General features: G+C 64.5%; 2 protein-coding genes across 2 annotated transcripts; one reads left to right on the top strand and one right to left on the bottom strand.

The window, feature by feature from the left end:
• The first annotated feature begins 1,768 nt into the window (after positions 1-1,768).
• PKP3 (plakophilin 3) lies at positions 1,769-8,679 on the top strand. The gene is made up of 13 exons (XM_066187161.1): positions 1,769-1,988; positions 2,957-3,033; positions 3,149-3,852; positions 4,209-4,332; positions 4,454-4,658; positions 4,860-5,034; positions 5,183-5,300; positions 5,520-5,687; positions 6,006-6,191; positions 6,339-6,492; positions 6,687-6,879; positions 7,248-7,335; positions 7,579-8,679. Exons 1-13 carry the CDS (start codon positions 1,769-1,771, stop codon positions 7,612-7,614), a joined length of 2,448 nt encoding a protein of 815 aa, XP_066043258.1. The 3' UTR covers positions 7,615-8,679.
• A 333-nt stretch (positions 8,680-9,012) lies between these two features.
• Positions 9,013-14,115, bottom strand: SIGIRR (single Ig and TIR domain containing). The gene is made up of 10 exons (XM_066187162.1): positions 13,937-14,115; positions 12,116-12,221; positions 11,653-11,839; positions 11,429-11,559; positions 11,125-11,265; positions 10,883-11,026; positions 10,707-10,809; positions 10,477-10,627; positions 9,741-9,921; positions 9,013-9,598 (listed from the first exon to the last, which is right to left on the bottom strand). The coding sequence occupies exons 2-10, from the start codon at positions 12,120-12,122 to the stop codon at positions 9,396-9,398; spliced, it is 1,248 nt and encodes a 415-aa protein (XP_066043259.1). The 5' UTR covers positions 12,123-12,221; positions 13,937-14,115; the 3' UTR covers positions 9,013-9,395.
• Positions 14,116-15,470: the final 1,355 nt, after the last annotated feature.

Genomic DNA, 15,470 nt, shown 5'->3' on the forward strand with positions numbered 1-15,470 from the left:
CGTGATTCATCCGGCCTCGGAGGGCTGGGAGCGCCCGCCGAGCTCTGCCAAACTCGGTGCGCCCGTGGGGTGGTGCCGCGGTGGGAGAAGAGCGGGGGGGCCCTCGGGGGTTTTCCTGGGTGCTGTACCCCAAAAGGCTCAGGGGTGACCCCCGGGCAAAAGGGGCCTCCCGCAAACCCCAAAGCTGGGGAGGTGGGTTGGAGGGCGGGGGGATCAACCCCCGCGTTGGTCCTCGGCACATCGGGATGGTGCCACCCAGGGGGATTTAGGGGCGGCCGTCAGGGGACTGTCACCCCAAAGTGCCGGCCCGCAGCTGTTGCCACCCCGCCCGTGCCCCGGCTCCTGCTGACGGCGGCACATTCCTCGGGGACAGCCGCCCTTTTCACCCCCGACCGAAGCGCACACGGTGTCACCGCCGGGTGTTGTAAACCCGGCCCAGCCCGGAACGCTGCTGGAGAGGTGACGCCAAGCGCTGAGCCAGGGCTGGCCGCAGAGCCAGCCACGCTCACCCCAAACCACCTGGCCGGTGACACGGGAGCCACTGTGTCCCCGAGCACGGGGCCGGGAACGGCCGCAGCTCCGGTCAGGAATGACCCGCTCGGTCAGCGAGCCAGGGCTGCGGGACAGCGGCGTGGTCTGGCAGCGGGGGGATTTCGGGAGCTGCTCCCGAGCACAGCGGGCAGGGGGGACGTGGTGTCCCCAGCCTGGCTGTGCCGGGGCGGCTCGGCAGGTGGGGCGAGGCTAATTAGTACCTGTGGTGGCAGCGGGGCCTGAGTCACCGCGTTCGTCACCGCGGGCCCGCGGCGCTCCGCCGCCCCTTTTTTATTATTGTTGTTTTTTCGTTCCCCGGCTGATTTGAAAAGCAAAGCAGGGAGGGCCCAGGCAGGAATTACTGCAGGGAGCCCCCACTCCAAGCCGGACCCCCGTGCCAGATGGGGGTCCAGAGTGACCCTGGAAGGTGATTTTGAGCCATCTGGAGGGTCCCTGTGGAGGCAGCCTGGGGCTTTGTGGTCAGGGCCGGTTGGGGGGTCTCCCTGGTGGTCTGGGACACCCCTGGGAACCCATGTCGGGGTCTGAGGCTCACTGGAGTGACCATCTGGGGGTCCAGAGCTGTACAGAGAGATCATACGGGGGTCCAGAGCACTCTCCTAGGTTTCCTGGGGGTCTTGAGCTCATCGGAGGGACAGTGTAGGGGTCTGGGGCTCAGTGGCAGGGCCATGTGAGTCTCTGGAGGTCATGGGGAAGGTTCTCCAAGGGTCTGGGGCTCTTCTAGGAGACCACGTGAGACTCCAGGGCTCACTGTAGGAACAATGTGGGTATCCAGGGTTCAACGGCAGGGATCAAGGGGGGACGCTTCTGGGCGGCCCAGGGCTCTCCCGGGAGGTTGCCTGGGGGTCTTGGGCTCATTGATGGGACAGTGTGGGGCTCTGGGGCTCACTGGTGTGGCTGCCCAGGAGTCAGGGGGTGACTGTCTGAGGGGATCCTGACTTTTCCCAAGGTCGGACCCCCAGACCGCTGGACCACCCGTCTCCCTTGTCCCCGCGAGGTCACCCCTGGGCACCTCCACCTGTGGCGGTGACGGTGGTGATGGTGTCAGTGGTGACAGTGGCCCCGGTGGGGCCCCCTCCTTTTCCCGGCGAGGCGTGGCGGCGGGGCGGGACGGACGGGCCGAGACGGAGCCTCCCTACGGCTGGGGAACGCCGGAACGCCGCCACTGCCGCCGCTCACCTGCGCAGGGCGGCCGGGCTGGCCGCGGCCCCTCGTCGCCATGCAGGAGACTAACGCGTTCCTGCTGTCGGCCCTGCAGCCCGAGGCCGGTGTCTGCTCCCTGGCCTTGCCCTCGGACCGGCAGCTGGACGAGCGGGGCCGGGAGGCGGCCGAGGCCCAGCGGCTGCGCAGCGCCCGTGTCCAGGAGCAGGTCCGCATCCGCATGATGCTGCGGGGGCAAGCGCCTGCCCGCCCCGAGGATCTCCCCGACGGCACCAGAGGTGGGAGACCCCCCGGGACGCCCTGGGAACACGCGGTGGGACGGGTGGTGGGAGCCTCTCTGCCGGCACTGGGCTCTGGGTGCACCCTGGCTGCGGGTTGGGGGGTGCCCCCCACCCTGACCGAGTTCCCTGAACGCCCCCGAGCATCCCCAGCGCTGGGACCAGGGGTAGCTCGGCCCCAGCGTGGGCTCGTTTCACCCCACTCAGGGTCCTGCCTCAGTTTCCCCCCCCTGCCCGTGGAGGGCTGTGCGCTGGTGGGGTCCCACACCCTGCGTTGGGCTGGCAGGGGGGAGGATTTTCCCGCCCTGGCAGAGCCCCCCCAGCCCTGAGCGGCAGCGCTGGCCGGGCTCCAGCTCCTCCATTTAACGTCTGCGCCGGCGGCCTCCGCCCTGCTGCCCCGCCCGGCACCGCCGGGATCCCCCGAGCCCCGACCCCCGTGCCGGGGGTCCCAGTGGTGGGGACAGAGCCCCTCTGACACCCCGAGGGCTGCCCCGGGAGTGACTTGCTCCTGGCACCACCAGCCCTGGCGGTGTCCTTGTGCCGTCCCGCCGGCGGCCCCGGGGCGGTGGCAGGGCAGATGGGCAGCGTGAGGTGCCATTGGGGTGTCCAGGTCCCAGCCAGGGTCCTGTTCCCAGGGCGGGGGAGCCGGGACTGGCTGTCGGGGATGCCTGGGCTGCTGATCCAGCTGCGGCAGGGGGGACCGGGCCGAGCCGCGGCGTCCCCGCCAAGGTGGCAATTAGTGCCCTCGCCGTCGGGGCATGAGGCAGGGCGGGGAGGCCACTTCGGCTCCCCGTGGCCAGCGGGCAGGTGAAGGCGGCCTCCTCTCACCCCTTTGTCCCCCCAGCTCTGCTTGCACTGCCAGGGTTCCCGCAGCAGGTCCCCCTGGGATGAGCTGGGGCCATCTTTGATCTCCAGATCCCTTCCTGCCCTGCCCATGCTTACGCTGCCTCCTCTGGGCTTTCCTGCAGGTGGTCAGTACAGCTCGACCCTGCGCTCCTCCTTCAGCTCCCGTTCCCAGAGCAACGGTGTGGATCCCAAAGCCTCGGTACGTACCGGGGCTCTGTCCCCTGCCCACCACCTCGGCCGTGCTGAGGACAGCTCTGAGCTCCCCTGGTTAGGGCGGAGGGGTGGACTCCTAACCTTCCGTTCTCCCCCTGCAGCTGTACCAGCCGCTGGCCAAGGATTTCGGCACGCTGCGGGGCAGCGGCTGGTCCTCGCGCTCGGCCGTGGACCTCACCCCGCACAAGCGCGTGGCCACCATCAGCAACGGGGGCCTGGCCAAGGGTCGCGCCTACGCCGCCGGCTACGCGGCCTCGCAGGTGGCCTCCGCCTCGCCGCGGCCCAGCTCCTTCCACGAGCGCAACTTCCGCTGCCGGCAGAACTTGGACACGCTGTCGCTGCGCTCCCTCCGCCTGGCCGACGGGCCCCTCCCGCTCGCCGACGACCGCTACAGCGTCCTGTCGGAGCAGCTGGACGCGCCGGGGCACCGGCAGCTCTACAAGAGCCAGGCCGCCGGCGGCTTCGGCCGCTCCTTCGCCTTCGAGCGGCAGCTGAGCTCCGGCGCGGCCGCCAAGGCCGGCTGCGACTGGCTGGACGGCGCCGAGGGGCCGCCGAGCCGCACCATCCGCGCGCCCGCCATGCGCACGCTGCAGCGCTTCCAGAGCAACAACCGCTCGCGGCTGAGCACCGGCTCCTTCGGCACGGTGCCGGCGGGAGGCAGCGGCGCCTTCCTGGGGCTGGGGGAGCACAGCTCTCGCGCCCCGTCCGTGCGCAGCCTGGCCGAGTCCGGCCACCACCTATCGGAGCCGCGCGCCATGGAGATGTACAACGGGCACAGCACGCTGCTCGGACACCACGCCGGAGGGTGAGGGCCGGGGGCTGCTCCGGGGTGTCTTGGTCCCTGTCCCCGCTGGGGTCACCTTCTGGGGGAGGGCAGCCCCCTCCAGCTCCCACTGGGCACAAGGGATGTTGGGAAGAGTGGTGGGATTGTGGGTGCAGCTTGGTCCCGTGGTGATGGACCACAGCACAGGCTGACCTCTGAGTGTCCTGCCTCTGACCCTGGCTCCTCCATGGACATATCCTAAGACATGGCAGGAGGACGATGCTTATCCCCCTGGGAATGGAGTCCCCTGCATAGGACACATTGGGAAGGAGGCGGGTTGGTGGGGCTCTTTGGAGATGTGGGACGCTCTGCTGGGACTCACCTGGCTGTGGTTCCAGGTTTGATGACATCGACCTGCCCTCAGCAGTGAAGTACCTGATCGCCAGTGACCCCAACCTGCAGGTGCTGGGCGCTGCCTACCTGCAGCACAAGTGCTACAGCGACAGCAGCGCCAAGAAGCAGGTGAGCCCCCGGAAGGGTGGGAGCAGGGGCTTTCCCAGCCCCTCTGACACTTCAGGCAGGTGCAGGGGCCCGAGGGAGCCCCGGGAGCACAGCGTGTCTGACCCCCCGGGCTGTCCCCCAGGCCCGCAGCCTGCAGGCCATGCCCAAGCTGGTGAAGCTGTTCAACAGCCCAAACCAGGAGGTGCAGCGCCACGCCACCGGCGCCATGCGCAACCTCATCTACGACAACGCCGAGAACAAGCTGGCGCTGGTGGAGGAGAACGGCATCTACGAGCTCATGCGCACCCTGCGGGAGCCCGACGACGAGCTCCGCAAGAATGTCACAGGTTGGGGACAACGGCGGGGTGGGCAGGGGTCCCCCTCCCCCAGGGATGGTCCTCTGCTCCCCTCGTGTGAGTAGAGCTGGGATGGTGCTCCACGGGGATGATCCCTTTGCTCGGTTGTCACCAGCATGAGCCCCCCAGGAGGGGAGTTGGGGTGGATGTGCTCTCCAGCCGTTCTGGTACTGAGGGTCCCTCTCTGTGCAGGGATCCTGTGGAATCTATCCTCCAGTGACAACCTGAAGGATCGCCTGGCCCGGGACACACTGGAGCAGCTCACAGACCTGGTCCTGGTCCCTCTCTCTGGGCTGGGGGGCTCGGGTGTCATCCAGCAGAACCCCTCAGAGGCAGAGATCTTTTACAACTCCACCGGCTTCCTCAGGTATCTCCTCCAGGTCCTCCCACTGGGAGCAAAGTTTTGAAGGGAGGAAGAGACAGGAGCACTGTCTGCAGTGCTTTTTTTTGGACTCGGGAAGGGCTGGCTGTGGGGGATCCTGTTCTCTCCGTGACAGAACCGCATTCCCTTGCAGGAACCTGAGCTCTGCCAGCCAGCAGACCCGGCAGAAGATGCGCGAGTGCCACGGGCTGGTGGACTCCATGATCCACTATGTGAACAGCTCCCTGGAGGTGGGGAAGTCGGAGGACAAGGTGAGCCCCGAGCTGGTGTTATGGGAGCTGACTTGCTGCTCCCGTGCCCCGTTGTGCAAAGGCACATCATGGTGTGACGCTGGGAGAACCGGCCCGGCTCTGTCCAGACTCCGTGGGCACAGCTGGTGTCATGACTCTGCCATGGAGCACCTGTGCCAGCTGGACACACCCTGCAGGTGGCCCAGGGATGACACCCTCATGTCCCCCTGTGCCCCCCAGAGCGTGGAGAACGCTGTCTGTGTCCTGCGCAACCTCTCCTACCGCTTGTACGACGAGATGCCCCCGTCCTCGCTCCAGCGCCTCGAGGGCCACCGGAGGAATGCCGGCGGCACGGTGACGGGAGAGCTGGTGGGCTGCTTCAGCCCCCAGAGCAAGAAAGCCCGGGAGGTCAGTGGGGGCACGTCCCGGCCGTGTCACTGGGGTGGAGCTGGCACTGGGAAGTGCTGGCAGTGGAGGTGATGCCAGGGCGGAGGTGGACGCCAGCCTCGGCTGGTGGGTGGGACACAGGGGTGAGCTCAGAGGAAGGTGAATCAGGTGTTTGGGGTGAATCAGGGTGCTGAATCCCTGCTTTTCCGTGGTGTTGGGCGTGATGCAGCCAAGGTGACCTGCCAGCTCCCTGCCCAGCAGTTCAGGCCGGGCAGGCAGGGTAAAGGGGACGCTGCGGAGGGGACGCCCCCGGAGTCTAACAACGCCCCTGTCCCTCAGCACTACCTGAACGCGGACATCGTCACCTTCACGGAGGTCTCCAAGGACCCCAAGGGCATGGAGTGGCTCTGGAACCCGCAGATCGTGGGCATCTACAACCGGCTGCTGCAGCGCTGCGAGCTCAACAAGCACACGACAGAGGCCGCCTCGGGCGCCCTGCAGAACATCACAGCCGGGGACCGCAGGGTGAGGCTCAGGGGGTCCCCACCACCTGCCCAACACAGCCGTGCTGGGACGGGGGCACCTGGGCAGGGTTCACCTGAGCTGCTCCCAGTGACTGGGAGGAGGAGGAGGAGGGAGCTGGCAGTCTCCAAGGGGGTGTTTGCCTTGCAGTGGGCGGGTGTGCTGAGCCGGCTGGCGCTGGAGCAGGAGCGCATCCTGAATCCCGTGCTGGACCGTGTCCGCACCGCCGACCACCACCAGCTGCGCTCCCTCACTGGCCTCATCCGCAACCTGTCCCGCCACGCCCGAAATAAGGACGAGATGTGTGAGTGCCGGGGGTGAACCAGGGCTGGGGGGGCTGCTTCCCAACCTTTTTCTTTGCCTCCCGTTATCCTCAGCCACATCCCCACCCCATCCTGCCTGCTGCATCCTCACTTGCAGCTGAGCCTGCAGGCTGCTCCGTCCCCTGTTCCCAGACATGGCTCTGGCCACCAGCCCTGATGTGCCCTTTGCCCACAGCCACCAAGGTGGTGAGCCACCTGATCGAGAAGCTGCCAGGGAGTGTCGGGGACAAGGCCCCGCCTGCCGACGTCATCGTGAACATCATCGCGGTGCTCAACAACCTGGTGGTGGAGAGCCCCATGGCTGCCCGGGACATCGTCTACTTCGACGGCCTCAGGAAGCTCTTCTTCATCAAGAAGCGACGGGACAGGTGGGAGCTGCCATGTTCCTGCTTACACCTGGGCTCCTGTCCTGCTCTCCTCTCCCTCCCTGCTTCAGCACAGTGGAATAGGGTCATGTTTCCCTTCCCAAGCCTTGGTGTTGGGAGTCCCCACACTGGCTCAGAGTAGCCTCATGGCCACCTTCCAGCCCTTTGTCCTCCATGAGGACACCCCACCATCTCCATCAGGGAACCTCTTTCGGCTCCTGCCTGTTGTGGTGGGATCCAGATGTTCACTTCCTGTCTTTCCCCACCCACACTAAACCCCTAATCCCTCTGGGGTGATCACCTTGGGCTGGTGGGCACCGTCCCATGCTCAGTGGTCCCCAAAACCTCATTGCATCCTGTCCCTTTCCCAGCTCGGACAATGAGAAGTCCTCCCGAGCCGCCGCCAGCCTCCTGGGAAACATGTGGCAGTACACCAAGCTCCACCGGGACTTCAAGATGGTACGTACCCATTCCAGAGCTTCCCGCAGCCGGTGGGGAGGATCCCTAGGGAATCAAGGCCAGAGGGTTCATCCTGGAGAGCCACACTGCCTAAATGCTTCCCAGGGTATGGTGGGGCCCCATTCCACGCCTGCTTTTCCTCAGATGTGGGGACATCCCCGAGCAGGTGGGGTGGGGACAGTGTGGCCTGTCAGTGCCAGAGCAGAGGGGCTCCGTGTGCCTGACGGGGCTGTCTCCTTGCAGAAGGGGTACCGGAAGGAGGACTTCCTCAGCCTGTGAGGACTCCCTGAGAGCTGGAATGCCTCGCTGGGATGCTCCGTGCTGCTGGCCGTGCCGTGGGCAGGCTGCTCGCCGCCGGACCCCCGCTCTGTAGCCTAATCCCAACATCCCATGCGCCTCCCCCCTCTGCCGGGTCCCCTTCCCTGGCTGGGGTACACTTGTCCTCCCTCCTGCCCAGCCTTAATTCCAGTGGCTGCTTTTGGCTGTGCTGTGGGGCCCCACTGGGACCCCAGTTAGGGGGGGCTGCCCTGTGGCACCCCTTGGGGGGGCCCTTCCCCACTCTCAGGCAGCTGTCTGCAAAACTTGGCTTGTCCTGCAGCTTGACAGGGGGGCAGGAGCTGCTGGGAGTTGGGAAGGCTCCTGTAAAGCAATTCTGGGGCAAGGGGGCTTCTGGGGGTGCTTCATGCCAGCTCCCTGAGCCGCAGGGCCAGGGGGGGTGTTCCGTGCCCCGTGCCAGTGTGGGATGTGCTGTGGGTTACACTTTTCTTCTGCCCTGGCTGGGTGGGGATGGGGCTTTGCATGGCTTGGGGGCTTGGAGGGCTGTGAGGTGATTTCCCACAGTTTATGGGGTGGCACAGTGCCTGCAGGGAGCCGGGAAGTGACGCCGTGACAGCGCTGCCATCCCCCTTTGCCAGGGAGGGTGGGCAGGGGGTTGTGCCTGATGCGGCTGCCGGTGCCCTCACTGCAGGAAGCTTGGGGGGGCTGCAGGGCTCCATCTGTCACCCTGTAGGGACTGTCCCAGGGTGGCACAGCCGCTGCTGTCGCTCCTCACCAGCTGCTGCCAGGGCTGGGTCCTGCTGGCAGAGCAGGAGCAGGATCCGGGCAGGGCCGGCCGGGTCGTGTTTGCTGAGCAGTGTCACCCCATGGGTGGGGAGATGCCCCTGGTGTCCCCGGTGCTGGGTGCGGACGGGTCCAAAGCTCTCTGTGTCACAGTGGTGGCTGGGAGGGGACACACGGGTGGGCTGGGGGTGGCTTTGGGCTGCCAGTGGATTTGGGGCTGGGGGAGCCGCCATGCTTGGGGGGCACGATGTAGAGTAGGTAGAGGGGTGGGAGGATGGGGGGAGCGGGTGGAGGGGCTGGAGTGGCCCCCATGGTGAGCGGCACCGGTGCAGTCACAGCTCGGGGTCACGGGGTTTTTGGCTCTGCAGCTCTCTGTGTACAACCCCCCCGGCCCTGTGTACCCCTGAAATAAAGGCCTTGAGTGATGCCTGCATGCACCTGTGTTTGGATGGCATCCGGGAGAGGGGACAGTGACACCAGCACGGGGTGAGCTCACCCTGTGGTGCCTGGCATGGCTCTGAGTTTGTGGGACACTGGTGTGGGAAGGACAGACCAAAGCCCTGCCTGTGGCAGGGAGGCCACGCCATGTCACCTGTGTTCCCATCATGGATAGACCCAGTGGGTGCAGCAGCCGTTTATTGTCACGGGGGTTTCCACACGGGACAAAGGTGCTGCCACCACTCCTGTCGGGCACTCCCTAGGGCTGGGGCACCTTGTTCCTTGGAGAGCATCACCCATGCCGGCACTTGTCCATCACGCAGGAAGAAGGTCCCTGCCACCCACTGCAAGGGACGCGGCCCAGCCACCTGGGTGGCACCCAGGGGTGGCACTGAGGTATTATGGGCAGGGTGCTCCTGGTGGCAGTTTTCCACTTTTCCACTTTGGAGCTAGCTCCTGCTTTCCCAGCATGGCCGTGGCTCTGATCCCATAACTCCTGGGCTCCTCGGCCCTGACCCTGGTCTATGCGTCCCCACAGGGATGGGGGACACCTGTGGTCCTGCTCAGATGTCATCCTCTGTCACCAGGCAGTAGAAGTCTGTGCGGGCGCCGTAGTTGCGCGATCCCAGATCCGAGACGTCGAGCTCGGAGCGCTGCCCGTCCCGCAGCTGCGCATCCTCCGTCCCGCTGGATGCCGGAGCCCTGGGAGCGCTGTGGCCGCCGAGGCGGGGCGGCGGGGGGCTTCCGAAGACGCGCCCTCGGAGGCCTGGCAGGAGCAGGGAGAGGCGTTTAGGTGGAGCGGGAAGGGGCTGGACCCACCCCGCCGCCACTGGAGAGCAGGAGGCAAAGCCCAGGAGTGCCCGCCAGCGTACATCTGTCCCCTCGGGAGAAGCAGCAGGGACACGGACCTGTGCCGAGGTCCCCGTCTGGGTCCAAGTCTCCCGCGCTGTCCAGGTAGCTGCTGTGCAGAATCAGCATGGGGTCCTTGTCCTCCTGCAGCTGGGTCTGCGGGTCCCCCACGCTCCCCAGGAAGGACACCTTGCGTGGCAGGGCCAGGCACAGCTCCTTCCAGAAGTCCGACGATGGGGTCTGCAGGGGCCAGGAGGGGATGAGCCGGGCCGGGACCGCTGGAGCACGGCCCCGCACAGTTTCACGGGCTTGGCTCCCTCTTCCTGGCGCTGGGAGCTCGGCCAAGGTGAGGCTGTGCTCCGGCGTGGCACCGTGCCCACGCGCCGGCGGAGAAACCGGCCCGACCTGCTGGAACGCTCCCCAAGGCTCCGGCTCCCAGCCTGGCCCCAAAATGGCCGGAGAGGCCCTGGGCCAAAGCTCCCAAAGGTTGGGAAGCCCTGGAGTGTCATGGGGTCCTGACCATGCAGGTTTGGGGGGTGAGCTCCCAGATCCAGAGCTCTTCTGGTTGGGTTTTTACATGTCCTCCAAAAGGTGAGTGCCCCAACCTGCTCTTTAGCACTGGAAGCTGGGGTGCACCCCCAGAGGGCAGCAGGGAGGTTGACCCAAAATGGGGAGCTGGGAATGGAAAGGGGTGTGCTGGTGGGATGGGTCCTGCCATGGGGCAGCCCCTAAGGGCAGCAGGGAGGCTGGCACAGTGGGCTTCTGGAGGCGGTCAGGATCCTGCTCGGCACTCACCATGGAGCTGGCTCTCCACACCAGCAGGGTCACGGTGCTTCGGTGCTGCTTCAGCAGGGTGATGGCAGGGTGAGTGATCTCCCGGTACTGGCTCTCGAAAACGATGAAGATAGGTTTCCTGGAAAGTTCCAGCAGCCTCCAGAGCCCTTCCCTGCGAGACAGGCGGGTGACAGGAGGGTGAGGGAGCCGCCAGCCCGTCTCGTCTCCTGTGGGAGCTGCCCTGCTCCTACCTGAAGCTGCTGTTGCACCAATCCTGCTCCAGGTACGCGACGGAGAGCACCACGATGAGGCGCCGGCACCGGCTGACGTTCATGATGAGGTCAGCTGATGGCTCTGTGGGCAAAAAGGGTGTAAAGCCCCCCCAGGTCCCTGTGTCAGCCGCTGCCCAGCCCTGCGCGGTGCCCACCTGAGTTGGGCAGGATGTTCTGCTCGTCCAGGAAGAGTTTGTAGCCATGGCGGTTTTCCAGCTGCGGCTTCATGATGAAGTGGACGAACTTACGGTCGTCGGGGGCAGTGGCGTGGGAGACGTAGGCGTCGTACAGCTTCCCATCTGGGGAGATCCACGGAGCAGGGATAACATGGGAAGGGCTGTGTGAGCCCCCCGGACGGCGGGAGGCTGTTCCCAGTGGGGTGTCACCTCCGGCTCACCGTTGATCTCCAGCTCTCCGTAGCGGTCCCGGTACCAGAGGAGCACATTCAGGCGGCACCGGACGTAGAGCACAGCCAGGAGCGCCAGGAGCACCAGGACCAGGAGGGCTGCCAGCACTGCTGGCACGTGCCCCGCCGCCTCTGCCACGACAGAGAAGGGCACGGTGAGCAGCATCCATGGGTTTGGTGCAGGTTTGCACCCCGATGTGGGAGAGGCAGCAGGGCCCCTATCACTCTCCTCAGTCCCCCAAGGAGCCTGGGCTCTCTGTGGGATGCCCCCTCCCTGTCCCCAGCCGGTCCCTACCTGCTCGCTGCAGGGTGAAGGTGGCTGTGGCATTGCTGATCCAGCAGGCAAACACCCCGAAATCGGCATCGTGGGTGAGGTTGAGCTGCAGGACGCTGGCCAGGAGCTGCTCCGAGGCGTTTTGGCCGGACCTGATGTCACCACACGGGGATGATGTGGGTTGGGCCGTGTGGTGACACCCCCCAAAAGCAGATGGATGGATGTCCCCAGGGTGGGCTCCTTACCAGACAGTGTCCTGGCTGCTCCCGCTGTCCAGCCACTGCCCATCCTTGCTCCAGGCGGGAATGGCCTGGCAGCGCTCGGTGCCCGCCCAGCGCACGGTGCAGTTCAGCTCGACCTGGCTCCCCAGCACCAGGTCCAGCGTCTCGTTGGCAGCCGGCACCAGGATTTCGGGGGGCACGCTGCAAAGGTCTGAGGGGCACAGAGGGGAGGGGGTTTGGATGGGGAAGCTGATCCAGGTCCCCTCAGGCCACCTGACTGCTGTAGCCATCCCGGAAAAACAAGCTCTGCCTTGGGGGTCTGGCAGTGAGTGGTGCTCCTGGCTGTTTAGCAACGGGCTGAGCCAGTTTGGGGGGCTGGGAAAGACCCTCGGCACCCTAAGAGGTGACACCAGAGCAGGACCCCCAGCTGAGCTTGCACAGGGACCCTTCCCAGCTGAGAACAGGGGAGATTTGGGATTTCACCTACCTGCCATGGCACGCTCAGGTGACAGGCGCGGGCGCTGCCAGCATCTCACGCGGCGTCTTCCGGGGGAGGCAAAGTCCACCTGCCTCCGCCACGGGGCGGGCTGGGCCTGGGACAAACCGGGAATAGCTCCGTGAGTGCTGGCACAGGGAGGGCCCGGCCACCCCCATCGGCCCCCGCAGCCATTCCGTCTGGGGGTGGTGGGTGCTGCTCTGCGGCAAAGCCAAAGCCACGTCCCACCCACGGTCTGGTGGCCACTGTGTCACTGCCCTCCCTGCACTGACTGCCAGCCTGGCTTTCCCAACCGTGCATTTATGCGTGGGAGATGATTAATGACTAGCTGGGGGTTGCAGGATTTAAAAGATGTGGCTTCAGCCCAAATCCAAAACCGAGGTGGGGAAATGAGCTCAGCCATGGGAAACCAGAGCTTTGGGGGGGGTCTCAGTGGTACCTCATTCACCTGCCAACCCCCTGCCTGGGCTGCAGAGCTGCCTCCAGCCTGACATGCCCTTGAACCTGCTAATTACCAGCGGTCTGCTTTGTTTATGGAAACGCGGCCTCCCACCTGGAGAGCTCCCCGGCGGGTGCGGTGTTCGCGGCGCGCTGGGGCCTCGGCGCGTTGCTACCCCCTGGTTGTGCCCGGGGATTGGCGCGGCTGCACGGCGTTCCAGGCAAGCGGGGAGCACGGGGATGGCACACAGGGATCTCCCCCTCCCCAGGCTGGCATCACCAGCGGTGTCACTGCCATGGCCCCGTGGGAAGAGGCGGATACCGGGAGCAGACAGCGGAGCGGAGCCTGGCGAGGCTCCTCTGTCCCCACACTGATGTGGGGGATGCGGGCGCTGGGAGCTGTGGTGGGAGTTTCAGGGATGTGACGGTGCCAGTGTTTCCATGGTAAACGCCCGGCCTAACTCTGGGAGTCAGGAGGGGTGAAAGCCTCTCCCAGGGCTCCTCTTCGCTCTGGGGCTTCAGCACTCCTGGGTGCACCCTGATTTTGGGTGGGAGCAGGGCTGGTCCCCCCGTGTTTGTTGGTGGAATGGGAAGGGGAGTTCTGTGGTGCTGCCTGGCTTGGGACAGGGATGCAGGCACGGTGCTTCCCTTTGTAACAGCCCAGTGCCAGGCGTGGGGTGAAACCAGGGATCAAGGTACATGAGAGACACCCAGTAGGTGTTCAGCTTGACCAGCTCGAAATGATTTATTCCTAAAGGATTAACTGAGTTTCTCCATGGCCAGGGAAGGAAGAGGACAGGATGGAGATGGGCCAGCCCACTTGGATTTTACATGGAGAAAGGGTGGGAGATGCTCACAAGGGTGGCGTGGGGCTGCCTCTGCCTGGCTCTGCTCCTGGCTGGGTCACTCCTAAGCCATTTCCTCTGATGGTCGAAATAAGGAAGCTCCAACAAGCTGCACCCTGGACAGGGGGTGTGGGAAGGCCCCAAAAGCCCCGAAGCCCTTCACTCCAAGGAATGACGGTGTTGGATGACAAGGGAGAGAGGAGCACCGGCTAAGGGGCAGCAGTGGCTCCCATTTCCCACATCCCGGCGTGAGGACACCCCGGGTTTGAGGCAGAGGAGGTGCGAATGGTGGCTGGGCATGGCATTCCCTAGAGCACGGCCATGGGGAAAGCGAGGAGGGCAGGGAGGCATGGTGGCCAGGGAGTTGTGGGGTGGGTGTGCCGAGGGAGCAAGCAGGATGGAGAGCTGGAGGAGAGTCAAGGAGAGCCGGAATGGGAATGCACAGGGAATGGGGTGAGCATGAAACCCTGCTGACCTCATCTGAGGTGGCTTCAGCATGGAAAGGGAAGCAGAACAGAGCCGCATTTACCTTTGAAGCTTCCCCAGCTGCAGGCTTCCTGCTCGTCGCCTCCCGTTTGAGCCGACCCGACCGGCCAGATCAGTGCTTGGAATTTCTCTTTTTTTTTTTCTTCTTTCTGTTTTAATAGTTTATCTATTTCTCCTCCCAGTTCAGCCCCTGCCCTCGGCCGGGCACTCCCGCTGCCCCAATCCCTGGGCGCCAGGCCCGTGGGAAGGGCTGGCTGTCCCTCCCTCCCACTGCTCCACCTCCACCTGAACCTGCCGGGGGAAAAAGTCAACAACTCCGGCTTCAGGGGAGGGGAAAAGAGAGGGGAAAAGAGAAAAGAGGGGGACAGCAGCACACCCAGCACGTGTCACAAGGCTCGGGTCCAAGGAGGAGCCCCCTGGTTTTCCATGGCTGGAAGAGCCCACAGAGGTGCCAGGGCAAGAAGGAACCTGGTGTCATCTGTGCCTGTGGGCATCGTGGGGTCTCTGGTTTGGTTCCTTCTCCTCCCTTTCCTGCCTCTCTGTGCCTTTAGAGCCTTTTTGCCAGGTGAAGCTGGTGCTGGAGGTGGTTGCTCCGGCTGGCACTGGCCGTGGGGAGCTGGATCCAGCCGTGGCCACTGGTGGACAGCAGGAATCCCCTGTGCTAATTACCATGGAGGCAATTAGAGCCTCGGTACGCCCCGGGCATGGATGTGGTCACGAGCAGCCTCTGGACAAACAGCAGCCTGAGCAGCAAAAGCATCAACCGGCACGTGATTTGAGGCCAAAAAGGAACGAAGAGGCCCATGGATGCAGTGTATGTATTTATGTATATATAATAATAATCATACGCTATTATATTTAATAAGATATAAATATATGTAGATGGCTATTGAATAACTATGTGTATATAAATAAACAGATAGAAGTCACAGGTAGGTCTGTGGGCCTGTTCCTCCGTGGAGAAACACCCCAACTCTGACTCCTCGTTGTTTAGGATATAAACTACCAGTGCTGTTGGCTTGTAGTGGGAGGGAAAGGGACAGAGGGAATCCCGTTGGATCTCAGGGGAGAATGCCCTACTCCTGGGCCCCACAGCCACTGGCTGTGTGTGTTTGGGGCAGCAGGTGTTGGAGCAGCCCTTTTTTGAGGGCTGACCGCTTGTTATGGACACTGTGATGGTGAAGGATTGCATGGAACAAGCCCAGGTCCCGGGGATGGCAGGGGTGTGGGGAATCTGAGGTGAAAATCAGGAGCTGATAAGATCTTTCTTGTCCATCAGGGTTATCCCTGTGGTAGGTAAGTTAAATGGAGAAGCAGAGGAGGTTTTGGTCATAGCGGTGCAAAAATAGGACAAGCCTGAGGCCTCAGCAAGCTCCTTTCCATTCCCTATGGGACTGTTAGTGGCTTTCCATGCTCTTGGGAGCGAAGTTCCGAGGCTGAGCTAACCCTGGTGCCTTTCCCTGCACTCTTGACTGGCGTGTCACCTCCAGGCACAGCCCCCAGGACTGACACCCTGGGAAGGGTCTGTGTCAGGGTGACTGGGGTCACTACCGGTGGGAAAGGAGGGGGCTGCCCCC

Source organism: Chamaea fasciata, unplaced genomic scaffold (genome assembly GCF_029207755.1).
Source record: "Chamaea fasciata isolate MVZ Bird 193981 ecotype frontalis unplaced genomic scaffold, bChaFas1.0.hap1 SCAF_7, whole genome shotgun sequence".
Lineage (NCBI taxonomy): Eukaryota > Metazoa > Chordata > Aves > Passeriformes > Sylviidae > Chamaea > Chamaea fasciata.